This window comes from Haplochromis burtoni, unplaced genomic scaffold (genome assembly GCF_018398535.1).
Source record: "Haplochromis burtoni strain Fernald_Lab_line unplaced genomic scaffold, NCSU_Asbu1 Contig_209, whole genome shotgun sequence".
Taxonomy (NCBI): domain Eukaryota; kingdom Metazoa; phylum Chordata; class Actinopteri; order Cichliformes; family Cichlidae; genus Haplochromis; species Haplochromis burtoni.
The window spans coordinates 309008-325996 of NW_024582570.1; the positions used below are offsets into that span (position 1 = coordinate 309008).

Genomic DNA, 16989 nt, shown 5'->3' on the forward strand with positions numbered 1-16989 from the left:
ACAGCTCCCTGTGCAGGTGTGTGGTAGCATGCACAGACATGGCTTAATTCTGGCTGCTGTGTGACTCAAGTTGTCATTTTCACGACAAAAAAAGGACAAAGTCTGTGACTCGAATTAAATTACCAAGGAAATGTAAGAATTTCAGAGTGGCTTGTTGTACTTGTATGACTGGTTTCCAGTAAAACTGTAGACAGATTCTCACACTACCTGGGGAGCTATATTAGGAGTGACACGTTGTTGAGTCAAAGCACTTCTCTATAACTCCATTTTAAGCATGACCACTACAATCGAAAGAACCACGTGTAGTGGTGGCTCCTCCCGGGAGGTGAACAAAAACAAAATCCCCCTAGACAACCACCTGAGCTTGACTTCATGCGTAAACTAACGCTAAGCTCAATCATCACCTTAAGTAAAATCACAAAATCTATTGGTTAAAACTGTGAAACCTGAAGTAAATCAATATAACTGCTTTGTCATGAATTTTGAATCTACAAAGGCAATAATAAAGAGCCGCAAGAGGTTACTGATGGCTATGAAAATGACAAACATGCCATCACTACATAACACTAGCAGAATAGCTTAATAAAGCTATAACTCAAAGGTTTATTACTGTAACTAAACCCTCGCTTATGTAATGATTACATAAAATCCAGGGCATGTGTTAAGAATGAAATGACTGCAGCCCTCAGAGAATGCTCGTATGCAAACCAACCAAAGTCAGTGAATGGTTTATAATCAAGGTCTAATTGTGAAGAATATTCTCGTGGGCTTCTTCAGAATTCCTTCCTAGAATCAAAGCAAAACAGGGAAACCTAAACCTTAACCTGCTGAAGCGGCAGAGAGTTCCAGTTCTAGTAAAACCTGAATATACAAGTGCAGATTTACAGTATTTGGCAGTGCAGTAAAGCACATGAGAGTGGAGTGCTAACAGTAAGTCCAGAGGTTTGACGGAAGAAAAGAGCCAGCATGCCAGGAGAAGGGACTCAGTGGGAGGGATTTGCGGGCTGCGATGAGTCATAGCTTCTCCCCGGTTGGTTTTGATACCTGGCATCTGGAGATCATTGGCAACAGCTCCATAGAAACGAGCAGTTATGGAATTGTAAACAGACTGAGAGAGTGGAGAGATGAGCGGGAAGCTAACTTTCACTGTTTCTCCACAGTGGCCTCCAGAGCTCCAGCTGAGCAGTCAGCTCGCTGTGTGTATGCGTGCTAAGGCCATGCAGGGAGGCAAAATGACAGCACAGATGCAGAATATAGTATTGAACCTCGAGCTGCACTCAGCAATCAGTGGGGGTATTGTTTTTATTTATTTATTTCCTTTGTTTGTTTGTTTGTTTTTCATTTTTCTGCAAAATGTTCATTATTTTCTATTCTGTGTCAGCGAGACTGTGAAATCTGAACCTTTTTCTAGGTCTGCCTTGCTCAAGAGCAGAAGATAACTTTATCACAGGAAATGTACATTGTGTACTTTTTGATAGCAGTCTGAGTAGAACTCAGTGGCTTAACTTTTATAAACTCTCATTTGTTGCACAATCTGTACTTAGACAACTAGAGAACAATTCCCTGGGGAATAAGTTTTTTTTTATCACATTTATTTTCTTCCCCATGGGAACCCATAAATTATTTCAGTTCATGTCTCAACATCGCTTTGCTGGTCTCGAGTTCAGTGTGGATGTGTAAAAACACATGAAGTCATTTTTGCTTCAGGAAAACATTAAGCTCCACTACATGTCTGCTTGATGGTTCATCACTTCACTAGTTAGTTGGTTGAATAATATGAGACCATAATACTCTTAATAAAAATGTGTACGTTTAGCCAGTTGGGTTTCAGGGTCCAAGTATGCGTCCTGCTGCTTTGTTGTATCTAATTGGTGACAGTCATGCTTTTCCTGCCATGACGAATCAAACCGTGTGAGGAGAAAAGGGACTGCTAAGTTAAATAGCCTAGCAGCTGTGCAAGGCACTGAATATTTCAAACCCCCCCCCCACTCATCTCAGTGAGGGGAAACACAGGTGTTGTTACTTATTTTGGCTGATTTGACTTCTTCTTAGAACCAGATGAATAGGCTGGGTGTGATTAGCATATATTTAACTGCAACGTTCATTTTGGACATCTTTATATTTGTTAGTATGTGAGGTTTGGTGACACAGATGGTTGACATTGCCTTACATTGCATTTCAAGTATTAAATTAAAGAATTAAAGCCAGAATATGTGTGCAGGGCCTGTGCTACAAAGAGTATAACCCTAACCTACTAGCTACCCATTTTGATCATTTTTATCACACTGAGGAAATGATTATATCAGATTAAAGCTATTTTTTTAGCATCTCAGATTTAAAATGTGACAATATTTGGAATTCTATTAAGTAACAATAAAGTGTAAAGTAAGTTCAAAGTAAGCTTAATTTTCCATCCATTCACTTCTGCTTAAGATCTGTCATCCTTCTGTAGTATGGGATTAAAAAACCACAGCGCATGTTTTCTGATTTATGCCATAAATGGCATTTTATATGTAACTATACACTACAACACAAATTTCAGTGAACACCAGGGGGATTTATTTAATTGATGTGGAAGTGTACACGTCACCTATAGCCCCCAGCTGAAGTACATACCTTCTTCAGACGATATGACATGTTGTCCCAGACAGTCCACAGTCGCTGATTTTTATCACTGGTTTAACAACAGAACACGTCATTCCTCTGTGATAACTCAGTCAGCATCAACATTGTGGACATTGTGTTCAGTGGAGTAGTTTTCTCAGGAACTAGTCTCATTTACCAGTGTACTACTTCAAATTAACATACTGTAAAGGTGGTGGCTGTGGCTCAGGAAACAGAACAGGTTTTCTACTAATTGGAAGGATGGTGGTTATATTTGTTAGTATGTGAGGTTTGGTGACACAGATGGTTGACATTGCCTTACATTGGTACACAGACTGGTTGTTCCAGTCTGTGTACCAAAGTATCCATGGACATGATACTGAAACTCAAGTATTCACTGGAGTAGTGAATGGGAAAGCACTTCCACATAGCAAAAAAGTGCTTAGTTGACATGGTGTATAAGCGTTATATAAGAACCAGTCCATTTCCCACAATAGGGAATAAAAAAGAATAATAAATAAGAACTATTTCCTGTTCAGTCGGATTATATTGTAATACATTTTATAAAAAGAGGATAAAACAGTTTGTTTAAGCAACACTAATGATGAATATGTTTCATTACATTATTTGTTCGTTTTAAGTTCCTCTTTATTGCACAAGATTTTTTTTTTTTTTTAAAGAAATGTTGTCTTCCTACTATCTGTTTTTTTAGCATTTTGTGTCAACTGTATAACAGGTTTGAATACAACTACAGACGACATACGGGTACTTCCTGTGAAAAAAAAAAGTTAATGTGGGAGCTGTAATGGTTTCAGATTGGTGCTTCAGACACAGCAGTTGCCTGGGGGTGTTGCCACTATGACAAATTTACGACTGTGTAAGAGCTTCAGAGCTCGTTCTCTAGAATCACATGACCATCACTACCAGAGAATTTCTCCCGAGCAGCACGCCAAGCCAGCGTGCTTTTAATAGGACTCTACAGAAGGTCAGGCTGGTTTCAGCTGCCATTCAAGACTGAAATATGCCACGGTCTTTTTAGACAGAAATACATTTTAATGTGTTAACTGCAGTTGTAATTATCAGACAATCAATGGCACATACCAACATGGACCACGGGTTTACTTTGGAAATTATTGTCTCATTTCTTTTTTGCTAAACATATTCGTGGTGATGGCAAAGGTTATGTTCCACACTCTGTATTAACTGTGCTAAAATGAATAAAACCAGAAAATTCAAATATAACATCTACAAACATTCCTTTTGACTGTTTTTGAATATTTGAAGGATTAAAGCCGGTTTCTGAATATTTTACACGTTCCCAGTCTAGTCATGCAGTTTTCTCCGAGATATTAAATTGCATTTCTAAGCAGTGGATGAACAGTGACATGATATCACATCAGTATTATTATTAAAAGTAGTAGTAGTATTAAGAGAAAAACTAAAACAGGGTTCTGTACATATACCACAGAGCACACATCACCTCAGTCACCCTTCATCTCTCTGACATCTCTGCACTCAGCTCCAGAGGCAGCGAGAAAACAGCAAAGTGCTGTTGAAGCAAGCAAAGTAGGAGCTGTAATTATGCTGCACATTGAGGTTATTGCACATTCCTGGTCATTTATCAAGTAGCTGGCTGCAATTGTGTATGTGTTCCTTGCTGTAGTCGCTCTTGATATTATGTAGCAGTATATACTGTAAGAGATGGTGCGGCCGTTTTTTCGTGTGGGTGGAAAAAAGCATCTTTTATCTTGCAATACATTCAAATATTTTTTTCATAAACATTTATCCAAGCGGGGATGCGATGGGCCTCAACCCTATCCTGGCTGCAAGGTTCCCCGGTGCAGGACCCGGGTCACAAAGAGAACACAAAGAGAGGGGTAGACGACAACTGATGAATCCGAATCATCTGATGGGGATATATTTAAGTCTCACTTCCTCAATGTTGATGTTCCTACTGACTTTGTATGTGTGTTTTTTCCCCCTTCTGATCTGATTAACTATGCATAAAAAAATAGAGGTAGCAAAATACAGAACTGATCATAAATCATTGTTAATAATGCCAGGAAGGAAATAGATATGACTGTTGGTTACATAGCAGCAATGCTTGTGTTTAGGCCCATTTAAATCCTTTGTCAGCCGAGACAGCCTTCCTTTCCAAAGGAAAGATGGCCCCGGAGCTCAGGATGTGTTGCGCTCATAAATAACCAGCGCAAACAGAACTGCACAAGAAAGTCGATCTAATCTCTCGTGTTTGGGAGAATGGCTCACATCTTTCCTGTTTTGTTTTCAATCCTGCAGCCCTGTAGTACGGCTTGCTGACGCAAAACTGTTGTCTTAGAGCAGAAACGTTTCAGACACGCCGTGGTAAAACTTAAGAACTGACTGTTCTTAAGCGGGCTAGCGGCTTTCCACATTATTTCACGACTGACATCATATGAAACAGTGAATACGTCACCTCTCTGAATTTCTCTGTACTAAACTAAACCTCGCGTGTTGACTTATTTATACATTTGTGCGCAGGGTGTTGAGCATTTCTGAGAACCAGACAGAGAACACGAACACTCATCAGATCCATTCGTGTTATAAGCAGACTGCGGCATCATTATGTCTGTGCATGTGCGAGCGTGTTAAGTCACACCAACACCTACAAAGAATCCAGTGAGTCACGCAAGAATAAAGGACGCAGTCTGTACTTCTCTAGAAGACTAGATTGTTATACAGTTCTGGAGTATTTTGTGTGTGACAGCTTCTCAGTTAGAGGAAGAAATACTCTTAGGAAATAACACTCAGAAATAACTTTTTTGTTTGAAGTTCAAACCAAGCATGCTGTCTTCTGGGGAAGCTAATCTTTTAAAAGAGAAAGTATAACGCCTTTTATATCTTTGTGTTTAATACATCAAAAAAGAAAAGAAAAAAAATAGCGTCAGATATAGAGCTGTGGTTTCCCATCTCGGTTAAAGGTGGCGCTTGGTAAACTCTAAGTGGAAATCATGAGTAGAAATCTTGTGACCTGAATTATGTGGCAAGAAAACTAAACTACATGTGTATGTAACCCTAAGTTAAAGATCCAGGCGTGTCATGTCAGCTTTGTGTCCACCACAATTCCCCATCCACACACAGGCAAAGTAAAATAAAACAATGAGATGTCAGTTTTTAGAAAAAATATCACTCTTTATTATAAATTAGTGAAACGTTTGTACACATATAAATAAGTGCAAAGTTGTATCAGTCTGCTTGCTTCGTCAAACTTCTCAATTATCTTCAAGCATCCCCAGCAAGTGGTTGGGCTGGCAAAAATACATCTTTATGAAAGACGGCGCATACAAGCGCACACACACAAAAAAGATCAACCATTTCATTTTAGCTCATGGTTTTAAGGAAAATGATGTTGACATTCATTTGAATGCAGTAATGATCCTGCCTGTGCCACAAATACTAAGACACCGTTCAGCCAATAAAAGGGTGTCTTTGTATTTGCTTAACTTGGCAGTGGTGCTCCTTTCTCAAGTAAAATCTCTGAGGATTCAGTCTTGTTGACCTTCCAACAAACTGTGGTCTTGTTCTGGCAAAATTTGGCGTAAACATGTTCTCTAAATCAAAAATATAAATGTCCACATTTTCCATTCTTTATACATCCCACACAAGCTGTTGCACAAATAAACCCAGAAAACCAATCAGTGTCCATTTATTTGTACTCTGGCTTTTTCCATTTATCGTCTGTGGATTTCCAGCGAACACTAGACCAGAAATCCCAGGATGCTAACACATCCAAGATTCTCATCCAGTAACAAAGCCAGTCCAGCTGTAATTGGTGGATCATTTTCTAAGGCTGATGTGTGAGCTAAACAGCCTCACAGTACACTGGTTAGCAGCAGCAGCGGTGGCAGAGGGAACCTATGTGTCACTGCACTGTAGACAGCTGGCTGTGAACCTCACTTCGGTTTTTACTAAGTTTCACGTCATCGGTGAGGCAGACGAAGATAGCGGTGTTATCTCTCTTTCGTGCCACCAGATCACAGCAGTGCTCTCGTTCTCTTGGCCCTCTTTGTGGATTGGTCCTCAATCCAGTGTCTTTTTAAATGTCTTTTTTGAGAACAACACACATCTTGTCAGTACACATGTGGTCCCCCTTCACAAGCTCAGTCCTGGGCTCGATTCTGTCGACTCTACTGCTTCATTACTCCTCAAATGCAGCTCCCGACTGTGTATAGGTGCTCTGAAACCAACCAGGTTTTTTCCATTACACTCTTAACACAGGGATCAGTCAAATGCCACTAGATAGGAGCGTCATACTCCTGGAGGAAGTCCTTCAAATTATGAGGAAGTTGGTCTCTTTTGGAAGAAATGTTCAAATGTCCATTGACGGTTTTCCTGCACAGGTGCTGCAAAGTGGACATGCAGCAGGAGAGAGGTCGGATGAGCTCCAGAGGGATCTTCTGCCCACTGCAGTAAATGTAGTAGATATTCCCACTTTGAATGTTCCCTTTATTCTGAGCCATGTAGAAATGAACCAGCTTGAGAACGCAGTCAAAGTGGGGAACAGACTGAACGTTCTTAGGGTCAGTTTGCAGGTAAAAAGAGTTTGAATCATATTGGATGCGAAGGTTCTTGGTGCCTGAGGCCGTTTTGACACTGAGGGTGAAAAGGTGTCGGTGGTCAGCGCTGTCACGGATCAGAAACGTGCCCACTTTCTCGGACGCCAGCATGGCATTGGCCTCCTTGCCGGTGATGGTGCTCCAGTAGAAGCCACTCTCCTGGAGCTTTTGAAAAGTGGACAGGACCATCTGATACTGAGTTTTCGAGGTGAAAGTTTTGTAATGGTAAGACAGCCGCATTTTGGAGTCCAAGGGGCTGCTACTCATCGCGGAGTCAAACTTGCTGTGAGTTACCATGGCGCTATGCCCGCTTTCTTGGCAGCTTGAGGAGCACCAGGTGCCGCACAGACGAGAGAAGGGGTGAGGTGGAGAGGGTTGTTTGAGTAGGCAAGAAGCGGTCTGTTTTCAGCCTTTGCCTGAATGAAACACCTGAAGTAAAGAAAGAAGAGGCTTGGGTTAAAACTCAGTTTTGATCACACAGACATTAAAATTCTGATTTAAACTTTAACTACAAATTCAACTTGAATACTCTTAAAACTCCCAGAGGCACTACTGGAAACTTTTTTTTCCTTCCATAACTGTATGTCATGTTTAAAACTTTGGGGCTACCCAGCCTTACTCTGCTCTCCCTGTTTGACTAATATCCTTCAGCTAACTTCCAGCCGTTTCGGGGAAACTTTGTGTATGAGTGTGTATGTGCGTATGTGTGTGTAATCTGCCCTCGGGATTGAGGCACCACGGTCAGTTCCAGTAAAAACAGCATAATATTCATTGCGCAATTTACATGCCACGGTCGGCTTCTCTAAACTGTTTGCCTCAGTTAGTTAAACACCCTTGACATGAATTATACATTCTGGTTATATAATAAGGATTTTATGCTGCAGAGAGAGAGTGCAAAAATGAGAAAAGAGACTGGTCCGTACCTGTGATGTTTCTCCAAAGTCGCTCTTTTAAGTTAAATCCAAATGCTTGCTCAGATTGTGAGTTGTCCTGCCTCCTTTTGGGTGCTTGAGAAAAAACTTCAAAGTTTTTTTTTTTGTCTTGCCTTTTCTTTTTGGCAGGTTAGTAAAGAGCCTTCTCTGTGCGTAACAAGCTGAATGCGCCTCTCAGAGAGCAGTGAACCTTTTTATACAGACGAGGCTGAGTCTTCAGACCCCGCCCCTTCACTTCCAGTAAAGCTGCTCTCCTGGCAGATTGACAGGAAGCGTGTGTTTATTTTTTTTAAAGGATTCCTGCTATGAGAAGCGCACTGCCCCCCTCCCCCCGCTGCTGTTCCTCCAAATGAAGTTAGTGAGGAGTTCCAAGCAGTCCTCCTGCACCTCTGTGTCTTTGTTCACACAAAACTTTTTAACTTCATTGTAGATTTCGAGCCTCGATGCTTATTGACGCCGACCATAAATCTATATTTGGCTATGTAGACATTTTTTTCCTATTAAAAGTTCCTCTTCCTCTTTTAGTGATTAGCGTGAGGTAATGATTCAGCTGCGATGCTTTGTGCAATCGGTTTCTGAGAAATTCATAGTAACAGAGGGTTGAATGCTCATCGCTGCCTTCCCATAGAGGGCGACAGATTTTGGGAAACTTGATTTCATTTCTCAACCGGCAACAGCTGGTTTCCAAGGGCAGCGGGTTATTGTTTACTTCTTGTCGTCAGATGGTTTAACAGTTTTCCCGTTTGCGTTTGTGCACTATTAATGAGCGCCCTGAGATATTTGAGCGCTCTCTTATAAACCTTGATATGCTTTAATGTGACGCGGTGATCATTTGTAAGGTATTTATTATGTCTTGAAGCTACACCTGCATAGTTTGTATAATATTGGACATCAAATAGAGCAGTTTAAGTCCTATGTTAAGCTCTTTATACACGTATTAATACCAGTTTCCATTTTGCTTCTCTACAGAGACTGTGCTGCTGTTTTTCAGCTGAAAAGGTGCCTTTGCAATTGTTTATTTGCCCCCTTTTTGGTGGGTACACATGAATAAAAACGGGTGTAAAGGCAGATTATAAAATAAATGTTTAAAATATGTTTTTAGAGACACTTTGAATGGGTGTTATAAGCCAGTTTGTAGAACTTAAACAAGGACTTTTTTTTTTAATTCATCAGAAGTCAGTTGTTCAGTTGTGGAAATGCCTATCTTTGGTAAATTGTGACTGATAGAGTGCTCACACTGTCCACCTCATCTTGTTCCCTGTTGACTCAGCTATGACCATCAGCTTCAGCTGGTTGTTCTGCTGTAGATTAACCCCAGGCTGTTTTTTCATGTCAGGATCTGTATACAGCTTACTCATTAATGCTGAGATCTATTAGGCAGGGCCATGGAATCGTACAGGAATTTGACATTTCTCAACACAAACTGGAATCCATAGAAATAAAGAGAAAAAAACCCCAAAATTTTCTCTGGTTTTTTTTAACAAACTTCAGGACAAGAGGGGGAGCTTGAGGGAAATAGAGTGACGCCAGAGTGCCTGATGGCCTTTGTTAAAGACCAGCTGTGTCCACAGAGGTGAGTCAGGTGCTGTCTAATACAGGCAAGCAGGATGGGAGAGGATCACTAGGATAGCCCTGTAACAGCGTGCTTGTTTCCAGAAAAACTATGGTGTCATCAATGTAAAGTATTAATTTGGTATTCAAAGGCTCCCCAGGGTCCATACTAGGAATGACTGGAACAAAAATGAACTAGTAAGCTGACTGAAGCTGGGAAAAGAACCTGCCTTCCCAGTGCTCAACAGGAACAATTATGCACACTATTATGGGATGCTGACTTGGCTGTTTAATGTGTGTACTGTAATTTTACAGGTCGATTACAATAAACTGAGGCTGTGCATACATTTGTCAGTCAAGGTGGCAGGCGAACCAAGTGACCTGTAGCTGAGGCAGCTTTCTTCCCTGTTGCTGTAGCACACTGTGGGACTCCGGTTAAACATCTGTGGCTGGAAGGTTTGGCAATGACACATTTGGTTTTTTAGGCTAAGTGTGTGTGTGCATGTGTGTGTGCCATTCCCTGGCGTATATTTATAGTAGTCTTAGCGAATGAAAATACTACACCAAAAATGAGCATTTGTTCATATTTAAAGGTTCAAATGCATGAGCGCTGTCTACTGACAAACAAATACATCGACAACAACCAAATTTTCTGTGTAGTTCTTCTTAGAATTAGTTCTAAGTGGATTAGACAAGGCATCACATGGCAGCGGATGCTAGCTTTTAGCTATAAACCACTGGTTAGGGAGAAAAAAAGAGACAGCTGTTTAGGTTTTCCCAGACTGACTCGGAAATTTACCCTAGCTCGTGGTTCCCGTAAACCCACTGGGTATGAGGGCAAAATAGCAGACCTATCAACTGGAAAGGGCGGCGAAAAGCAAAAAAATATTATTCAACAAAATATTTTGGAGCTGCTTTTCTTTTTTTCTTTTTGTGTTTGCACAGCTGAATGCACTGATCCTGAATTCCAGTTGAGTCAACAATACTGGTAACAGCGTTTTTCTTTTGTTTTTTTCCTTTTAAAATCCTATTATGCACAGAAGAGCCAGAATAAAATCGTTATTTCCTAATGCGCTAACTTACACAGACATTGTATTTCACGAAAGGAAGGACTGTAAAAGGAAATCTCAAAAGTTCCCGTAGAACTGCTAGACACTGATGAACTAAGATAATCTGGTAGATTCCTGGTATGCCTGTCAGTCTAAAATGTGCTAGTCTTTATGATGAATGAACAATGGCACTTTGTGTCTCTACCTGCCTATTTCCCCTGTTTCTATTTGTCCACTTACCGCCATTTGGAACTAAATTACTGTAAAACTTCCTTTTTTTGATTGGGCAGGGCAACTTCTGTGTTATTACCAATCATTCAGTAATGATTTCCTGGTAACTTTTTCAGTGTCTTTCTTACACTGTCGCTATCAATGTCGGTCTTTGTGCTTCTGTAAATTATGGGAAGTCTTATGCATGACCACCGCAGCTGAGAATGCCACAAAAACCCAGATGGCAACACTGTTTTTCACAAGCTACTCTTCTGCTTCTTCTTTTTCTTCTTCTTCTTCTTCTTCTTCTTCAAATTTATATGTCCTTGTATATGTTGATGAAAACATATCCATGTATTTTGTGTTTACTGTAACCATTGTGGAGTTGTCTTTCACGACATACGAGGTTAGTCCGGGAAACACTTGGGAATATTCTGTTCATGCACACTACGAATACCATTCATCACTCTGATTGCGCAACTCTTCTGTTGCAGATGTGTTCCTGTATTTTGACAGAGACGAGTGCTTTCTTATTAATATTTACTCTTTCCTATTAATGAGAACTGACGACACTACATGAGAAGTAAAAGGTTTTTTTTCAGGAAAAAGAAAGAAATTCAAAATAAAATTCCAAAACCGAAAACACACTCTCCATTCAAAGCTCACAGACAATCAGACTGTGCAGATTTTTTTCTCTTTTATTGAATATGCATACTGCCACATAGTTGACTGTATTTCTCTGTGCACGTGTGATTAAACATGCAGGTTTTTTTTTTTATAAATAGTTGATTCCCACTTGATGATCTGCAAAGTTGTGAAAGCTGGCACTGACATTGGGTGTCACGTTTTGGCACAGGCAGCATTCCTCGCTTAGTATCACATGGTGTCTATTTATGAATGTCATAGCTGCCTTCTGGGAAGGGCTAAAAGCAGAACGTAGCGCTATTAATTTACTCTTCACACTAAAACTATCATTGCAATGTTTGACAGCACTACCATGGGAGATAAACACAACTCTTTAATCATGTTATGCACCCAGTGCATAGATTATTATCTCTGGACAAAGTGTTAATGTTAGGCTTATTAAATTGCTGGGAAAGCTTCATGAATAAATTATTTTCGATTAACGACTGCAAGCAAACGACCAGCAAACTTATCCAGTCCAAGCAGTGTTGCAATATTTACATTACAACACACTATGGTCCATTTCTGTATAAATGCCAATTATTCTTCTTCCTTCTAGATGAGGAAGTGGAAGTGGAATATACTTGCATTTGCATGTTCACTGTTGGCCTTGAGATCATTTTTCCAGATGCGGGTTTGTTTTCATATTTGCCATCATCATGAGACAAAGGGAGGAGTGCTGTTTTGATCAGTTCAATCTGAAATATGCAAATAGTCATTTTAGAAAATTTCCAGTAAGGATGGAGCTCCTACAAGATTCCTGACATCTTTAAATCATATAAGTCATACAAATCTTAGACCCCCTGGGATTAGTGGCTTTTTCTGACACTGACGTGCATAATAAGCGAAAATTGATTCAGGAAGAGTTGGCTCTGCGATTGTGTGATTCATTCACTCTGATTACTGTCAAAATTAAGGAGGAAAAGAAAAGAAAAGGAACAAATGGCATCAAGAGTTGTCGCCTAGATCCACATAATTTTCCACAGAAAGTGGCTTCGGGTTGGATGTTTTTTGTTGGTACAAGTGAAGCTTTCTCACAACTGATCCATACCAGTACATCCCATTCTTCACTTCAAACAATAACAGGCCAAACATGCCGAATCTAATGCAACTAAAGTGCATTTATTGTTAAAGAATAGTTTCAATATTTTGGGAAATATCCTTATTTATTTCTGGCCAGGACTTAGTTTGAGTAGCAGGCCCTGAATATGCGGCTACATAATGAAATTCCTGGCTCTGTCCAAAAGTAACAAACTCTGTGTACCAATGCCTGTAAAGTTCACTAATGAACCCATTCTATTTTGTTTGCTTAATCCATCTAAAAACCAGAGTGTAACAAGAGCACTTTTCTTTTTAGTGGCCTAAAAGTCTGGCACACAACCACACCATGAAATGAAAAATTTGGGTTTTTAGATATCAGTTTTTGTCATTATGTTAAGTCAGGCGGTGGCAACATATTGAGTCGTATAAATCATCCAGCTCTCAGCTGCGGGAGAATATCTGTGTTTTCCACTGATTTCATTCAGATAACTTAATGCATGAGTGATGCACAGCTAATACACAACCTGAAAAGAAAAAAACAAAACAAAAACATCACATTGGGTTTCACAATCTGCACCTCCTTGATCACTGCATAAGTATGTTAGGGCATACAACCGTGCACAGACCATGAGCTGTCTCTGAAGAATGCACACGTGGCGCGTTCCTTGAAATGGCCGGTGTCCAGATGTGATGGGTTGCCTCAAAACATTCAGATCGGTGCAGATAATATGATTGATGTGACGCTGTCCGCCTATCTTGGCTCATCTGCCTCTGCCGCCACCATTCTTTTATCAGTATCGAATGCTTGGGGACAGAGGGAGCTAATGACATAATCGGGATCTTCAAAATGGACTTTGATTCCCACAAATCCCAGAAATAGCTGGCTGATGTCATTCAGGCAGCTGGTAATAAATCTGTCTGCGCCATAATAGCAGGTTTGCTGAGGGATACTGTTAACCGAGAACACCTTGTTTAAATGCACTCAACTGAGGGGACGTGCTGCCAAAACACACATGATCGCCCTTGTCTTGCGAGGAACACACACACACGTGCATGCAGACATTTATTATATGCAGATGCTAGAATGATGTAGGGCTCATCCAAATGCACCAACGTGCAAACACAGAAACGCAAACTTCCTCTATAACGCAGTAGTAGTAATTTGATCCCATGCTTTGCCAGTAAGCGCGATATTTCCGGAAGGATTTATTGTGTATATGTGCAACGCTCACACACAGGTTTTGCGGTTACTGTTGAGATAAAAGTGCTGATGGATCCTTGTGATACGGACTAGGGACAGGACAGGGACATTTCAGTGGATCAGAGGGGATTAACCTGGAAGATATTCTCAAACTGTAGATCAACCTCATCTCAAATGAGGATTTTGCATTTACTGACATCATTCTGGACAATCTAAAAGATCCGACTCAGATATGTGAGAATACGTCTCGGGATATATCAGTCACACGCGGGAAAGCTTTGATCGCAACTATTCTCTGTATCTGTAAACATTTCCGTATGTCTGTGAGACCTCATTGACCTTGCACGTGATCTCCGCGGATACAATGAAGTCATATCATGAGACTATAAATGGACTAAATGTCATTCGCTGGATTGAATGGAGCCTATTGTTCCTAGCGCAGGTGTGTTTCTGTCTGACTCTCTTTTAGTGTTAGAGGAACATTCTTTCATCTTCTCCATCATCATCTGCTAGTGTTTGTTTCCTTGTGTGTCATAAATCAACAGCTCAGGACAGATGCATTTCTTCTCCTTTTGCAGTTCTGTTTTCTCGATAATCCTGTTTTTTGCTGCCCTGCATCAGAGAAATGCAACTCCTACACTTTGAGGTTTGCGGCCTCCGAAAACAGCAGCTCAGTGTTTCCAAGAGGCCCTAACAGAGGGAGGCCCTGTCTGCATGGCCTTTCCTGCGTATTTCAGCTATGTTTTGTGATTACATATTTTACAAAGAAGGACTTTTTACGCTGGCTCCGTGCCTAAAATACAGCAACATTTGACTCATTAGCAAAGACATTAATCACAAAAAAGAACAAGTGTTAACAAGTTCAGAAAAGTGCTTTGCAACCGCCAGACCTTTCCCGTTCTCTTTCTGCAAGGCATTTCCTTTTGTCCTCTTCTAGTCGGGCACTCCCTATAGACAGGAAATTCTTCTGGACTTGTTCCAAACCACCGCCTCCTTTCCCCTCATTTTCCTGTTCTTAACTAAAAATCTTGGAAGGAAGGTACAGCCTGTTCCAAAACATACGCTTGCATGTAAACAAACAATCTGGCGGTTCCAGAAATTACTCCAGCTCATCCCAGTTTCCTGAAGTTCTAATCTCAGGTTCTTCGAAGTCCTGTGGCTGCAAATTATACAATACGCTTCAATCGACATGAGGTAATCTACAGGACATTTCATTTGGACGTGAGATTAAACCACGCGAAACTTGTAGGGAAGAAAAACAATGTGCTTCTCTTTCTCGGTGCACGCACATACTTACTCACACAAATATTCAGTTTCCCAGAATTAGATCCACCCACAGTTCAACGAATGTGCAGAAAAATTCATAAATTCCTGTTTTCCCACTGAAACAAACAACCTTGTGTCTTTTTTTCCTCCTCTCCATTACTCCATTGCTGTGTGTTAGCAAGTTCTACTCCTACTCAGCTGAGCACTCAAAGCACCACTCTTAGCACTGGTTAACATTTGCACTCTGATATATGCACCGGGGTCAACTCATAGTTCTGTGCGTCGCCCAAGGATACTCCAGAATGAGAGCCTCTGACCGTCAGCATGTTAGATGCCCTGCTCTATGGGTACAGTCCAAATACATGCATGTTAGGTTAACTGGCGATTCTAAACTGGCTGCTGATGTGAATGTTTCCAGGTGGGTAACAAACTGCTTGGTGCATGGATAATAATAATAACAGCAATCCAATTTCAACCATGAGCCCATGCCACCATTGTTAACTCATACTGAGTAAAACTTTATGCAGAGAGTTGCTAACGCTGCTTTGCTGCTCTCCTCTGCTCTCTGTTTTGCTCTGGAAGCATATATGAAAGTTTGCACTCAAAAAAGTCAATCACAAAATTAAAACCGACCCCTCCGTCACACAAGAATCGTTAGCCCACGCTAAGCCCACTGTCGTGTTGAGTCTCTGATGCGGCTTTGCTGCTCACCTCTGCTTTCTGTTTCAGTTTATGTGAAAATATGAAAGCTTTCAAGAAAAAAAAAAAGAAACGAAACAGTCACAACCATTAGTCCGTGCTTGAACACTAAAGGATGCTGAATGGCTGTGATACGCTGCAGAAAGCCCACTGATGCAAAGGCCAAGCCCTTTGACAAGAGTCTGCTCTATAAACCGTCAGGCGAGGAGAGCAGCAAACCCCAGCGCAGAGCTGAAATGGAAAAAAATGGCCCCAGCGCAGGTTTTGCGTTCACTTTAACGCTCTGTATAATTATATCCAGAGCTACCAGTTACAAAGGAAAGAATTCACATGTAGATGAACTCGTTACCAAAACAGAAGTCAGAGAAGTTTTTGTTATGACACGAACAGAAGGAGTGTAACCTCAATTACTCCACTATATCACAACTGTGTGTACAGACAAGTGGCTGTCTCATTTCTCAGCTACAATGCCAGTAACTGCAATCAGCATACTTTCCTTACAGGTACTAATCAGTTACGCATCCTTTAGTGATCTTTACAACTAAATCATAAATCTACCAGTAGACATTGTCACCTTGTTGATTGTTAAGAGGAACCTGTTTGTGAGCACTTTTTATTTCCTCCAAGCTCTCACAACTGGGTCACTATGTCAGCGATAAAGAGGACATCCTCAAAACGTATGGGAAAAACTATATTGTTCAGGGAAAGTAAGCAGCTGTTAGGAAAGAAGAGGGTTTTTAAGCGAACATGTCTGCTGTTTTGATTTTATCAGAAAGGGTTTTTGTCACGTATCTTAAATAAAAGCTGGAACACAGATCTCCTTCAGTTGGCGTTAATTAGACGTTTTCTGAGATTTTTTTGTGCAGGAAACTTTTCAAACGTACACAATTGCATGCTTGAGATAAAAAAACACACGCACAAACACTTTGAAAGGAGATGAAGTGAACTTTATTTTTGTTCCATGCAAGCTATGTTTTCCTGCTGTTGACCATCACAGTTTTAAACAGGGCTCCCAACAGCTAGCTTATGCACAACTCACTGCACAGTAAATATGCTGTTTGCATAGTTATAGGGGTATGTCAGGCAGAGTGAGATGTAAGGGGAGAGACAGTTGAGGGTGTGTGTGTGTGTGTGTGTGTGTGTGTGTGTGTGTGTGT

At 40.7% G+C, this 16989-nt stretch overlaps 1 protein-coding gene across 1 annotated transcript; it reads right to left on the reverse strand.

Annotated features, from left to right (window-relative positions):
- Positions 1-5754: 5754 nt before the first annotated feature.
- On the reverse strand, positions 5755-8319 carry socs3a (suppressor of cytokine signaling 3a). The gene is made up of 2 exons (XM_005936163.1): positions 8123-8319; positions 5755-7628 (listed from the first exon to the last, which is right to left on the reverse strand). The coding sequence occupies exon 2, from the start codon at positions 7494-7496 to the stop codon at positions 6879-6881; it is 618 nt and encodes a 205-aa protein (XP_005936225.1). The 5' UTR covers positions 7497-7628; positions 8123-8319; the 3' UTR covers positions 5755-6878.
- Positions 8320-16989: the final 8670 nt, after the last annotated feature.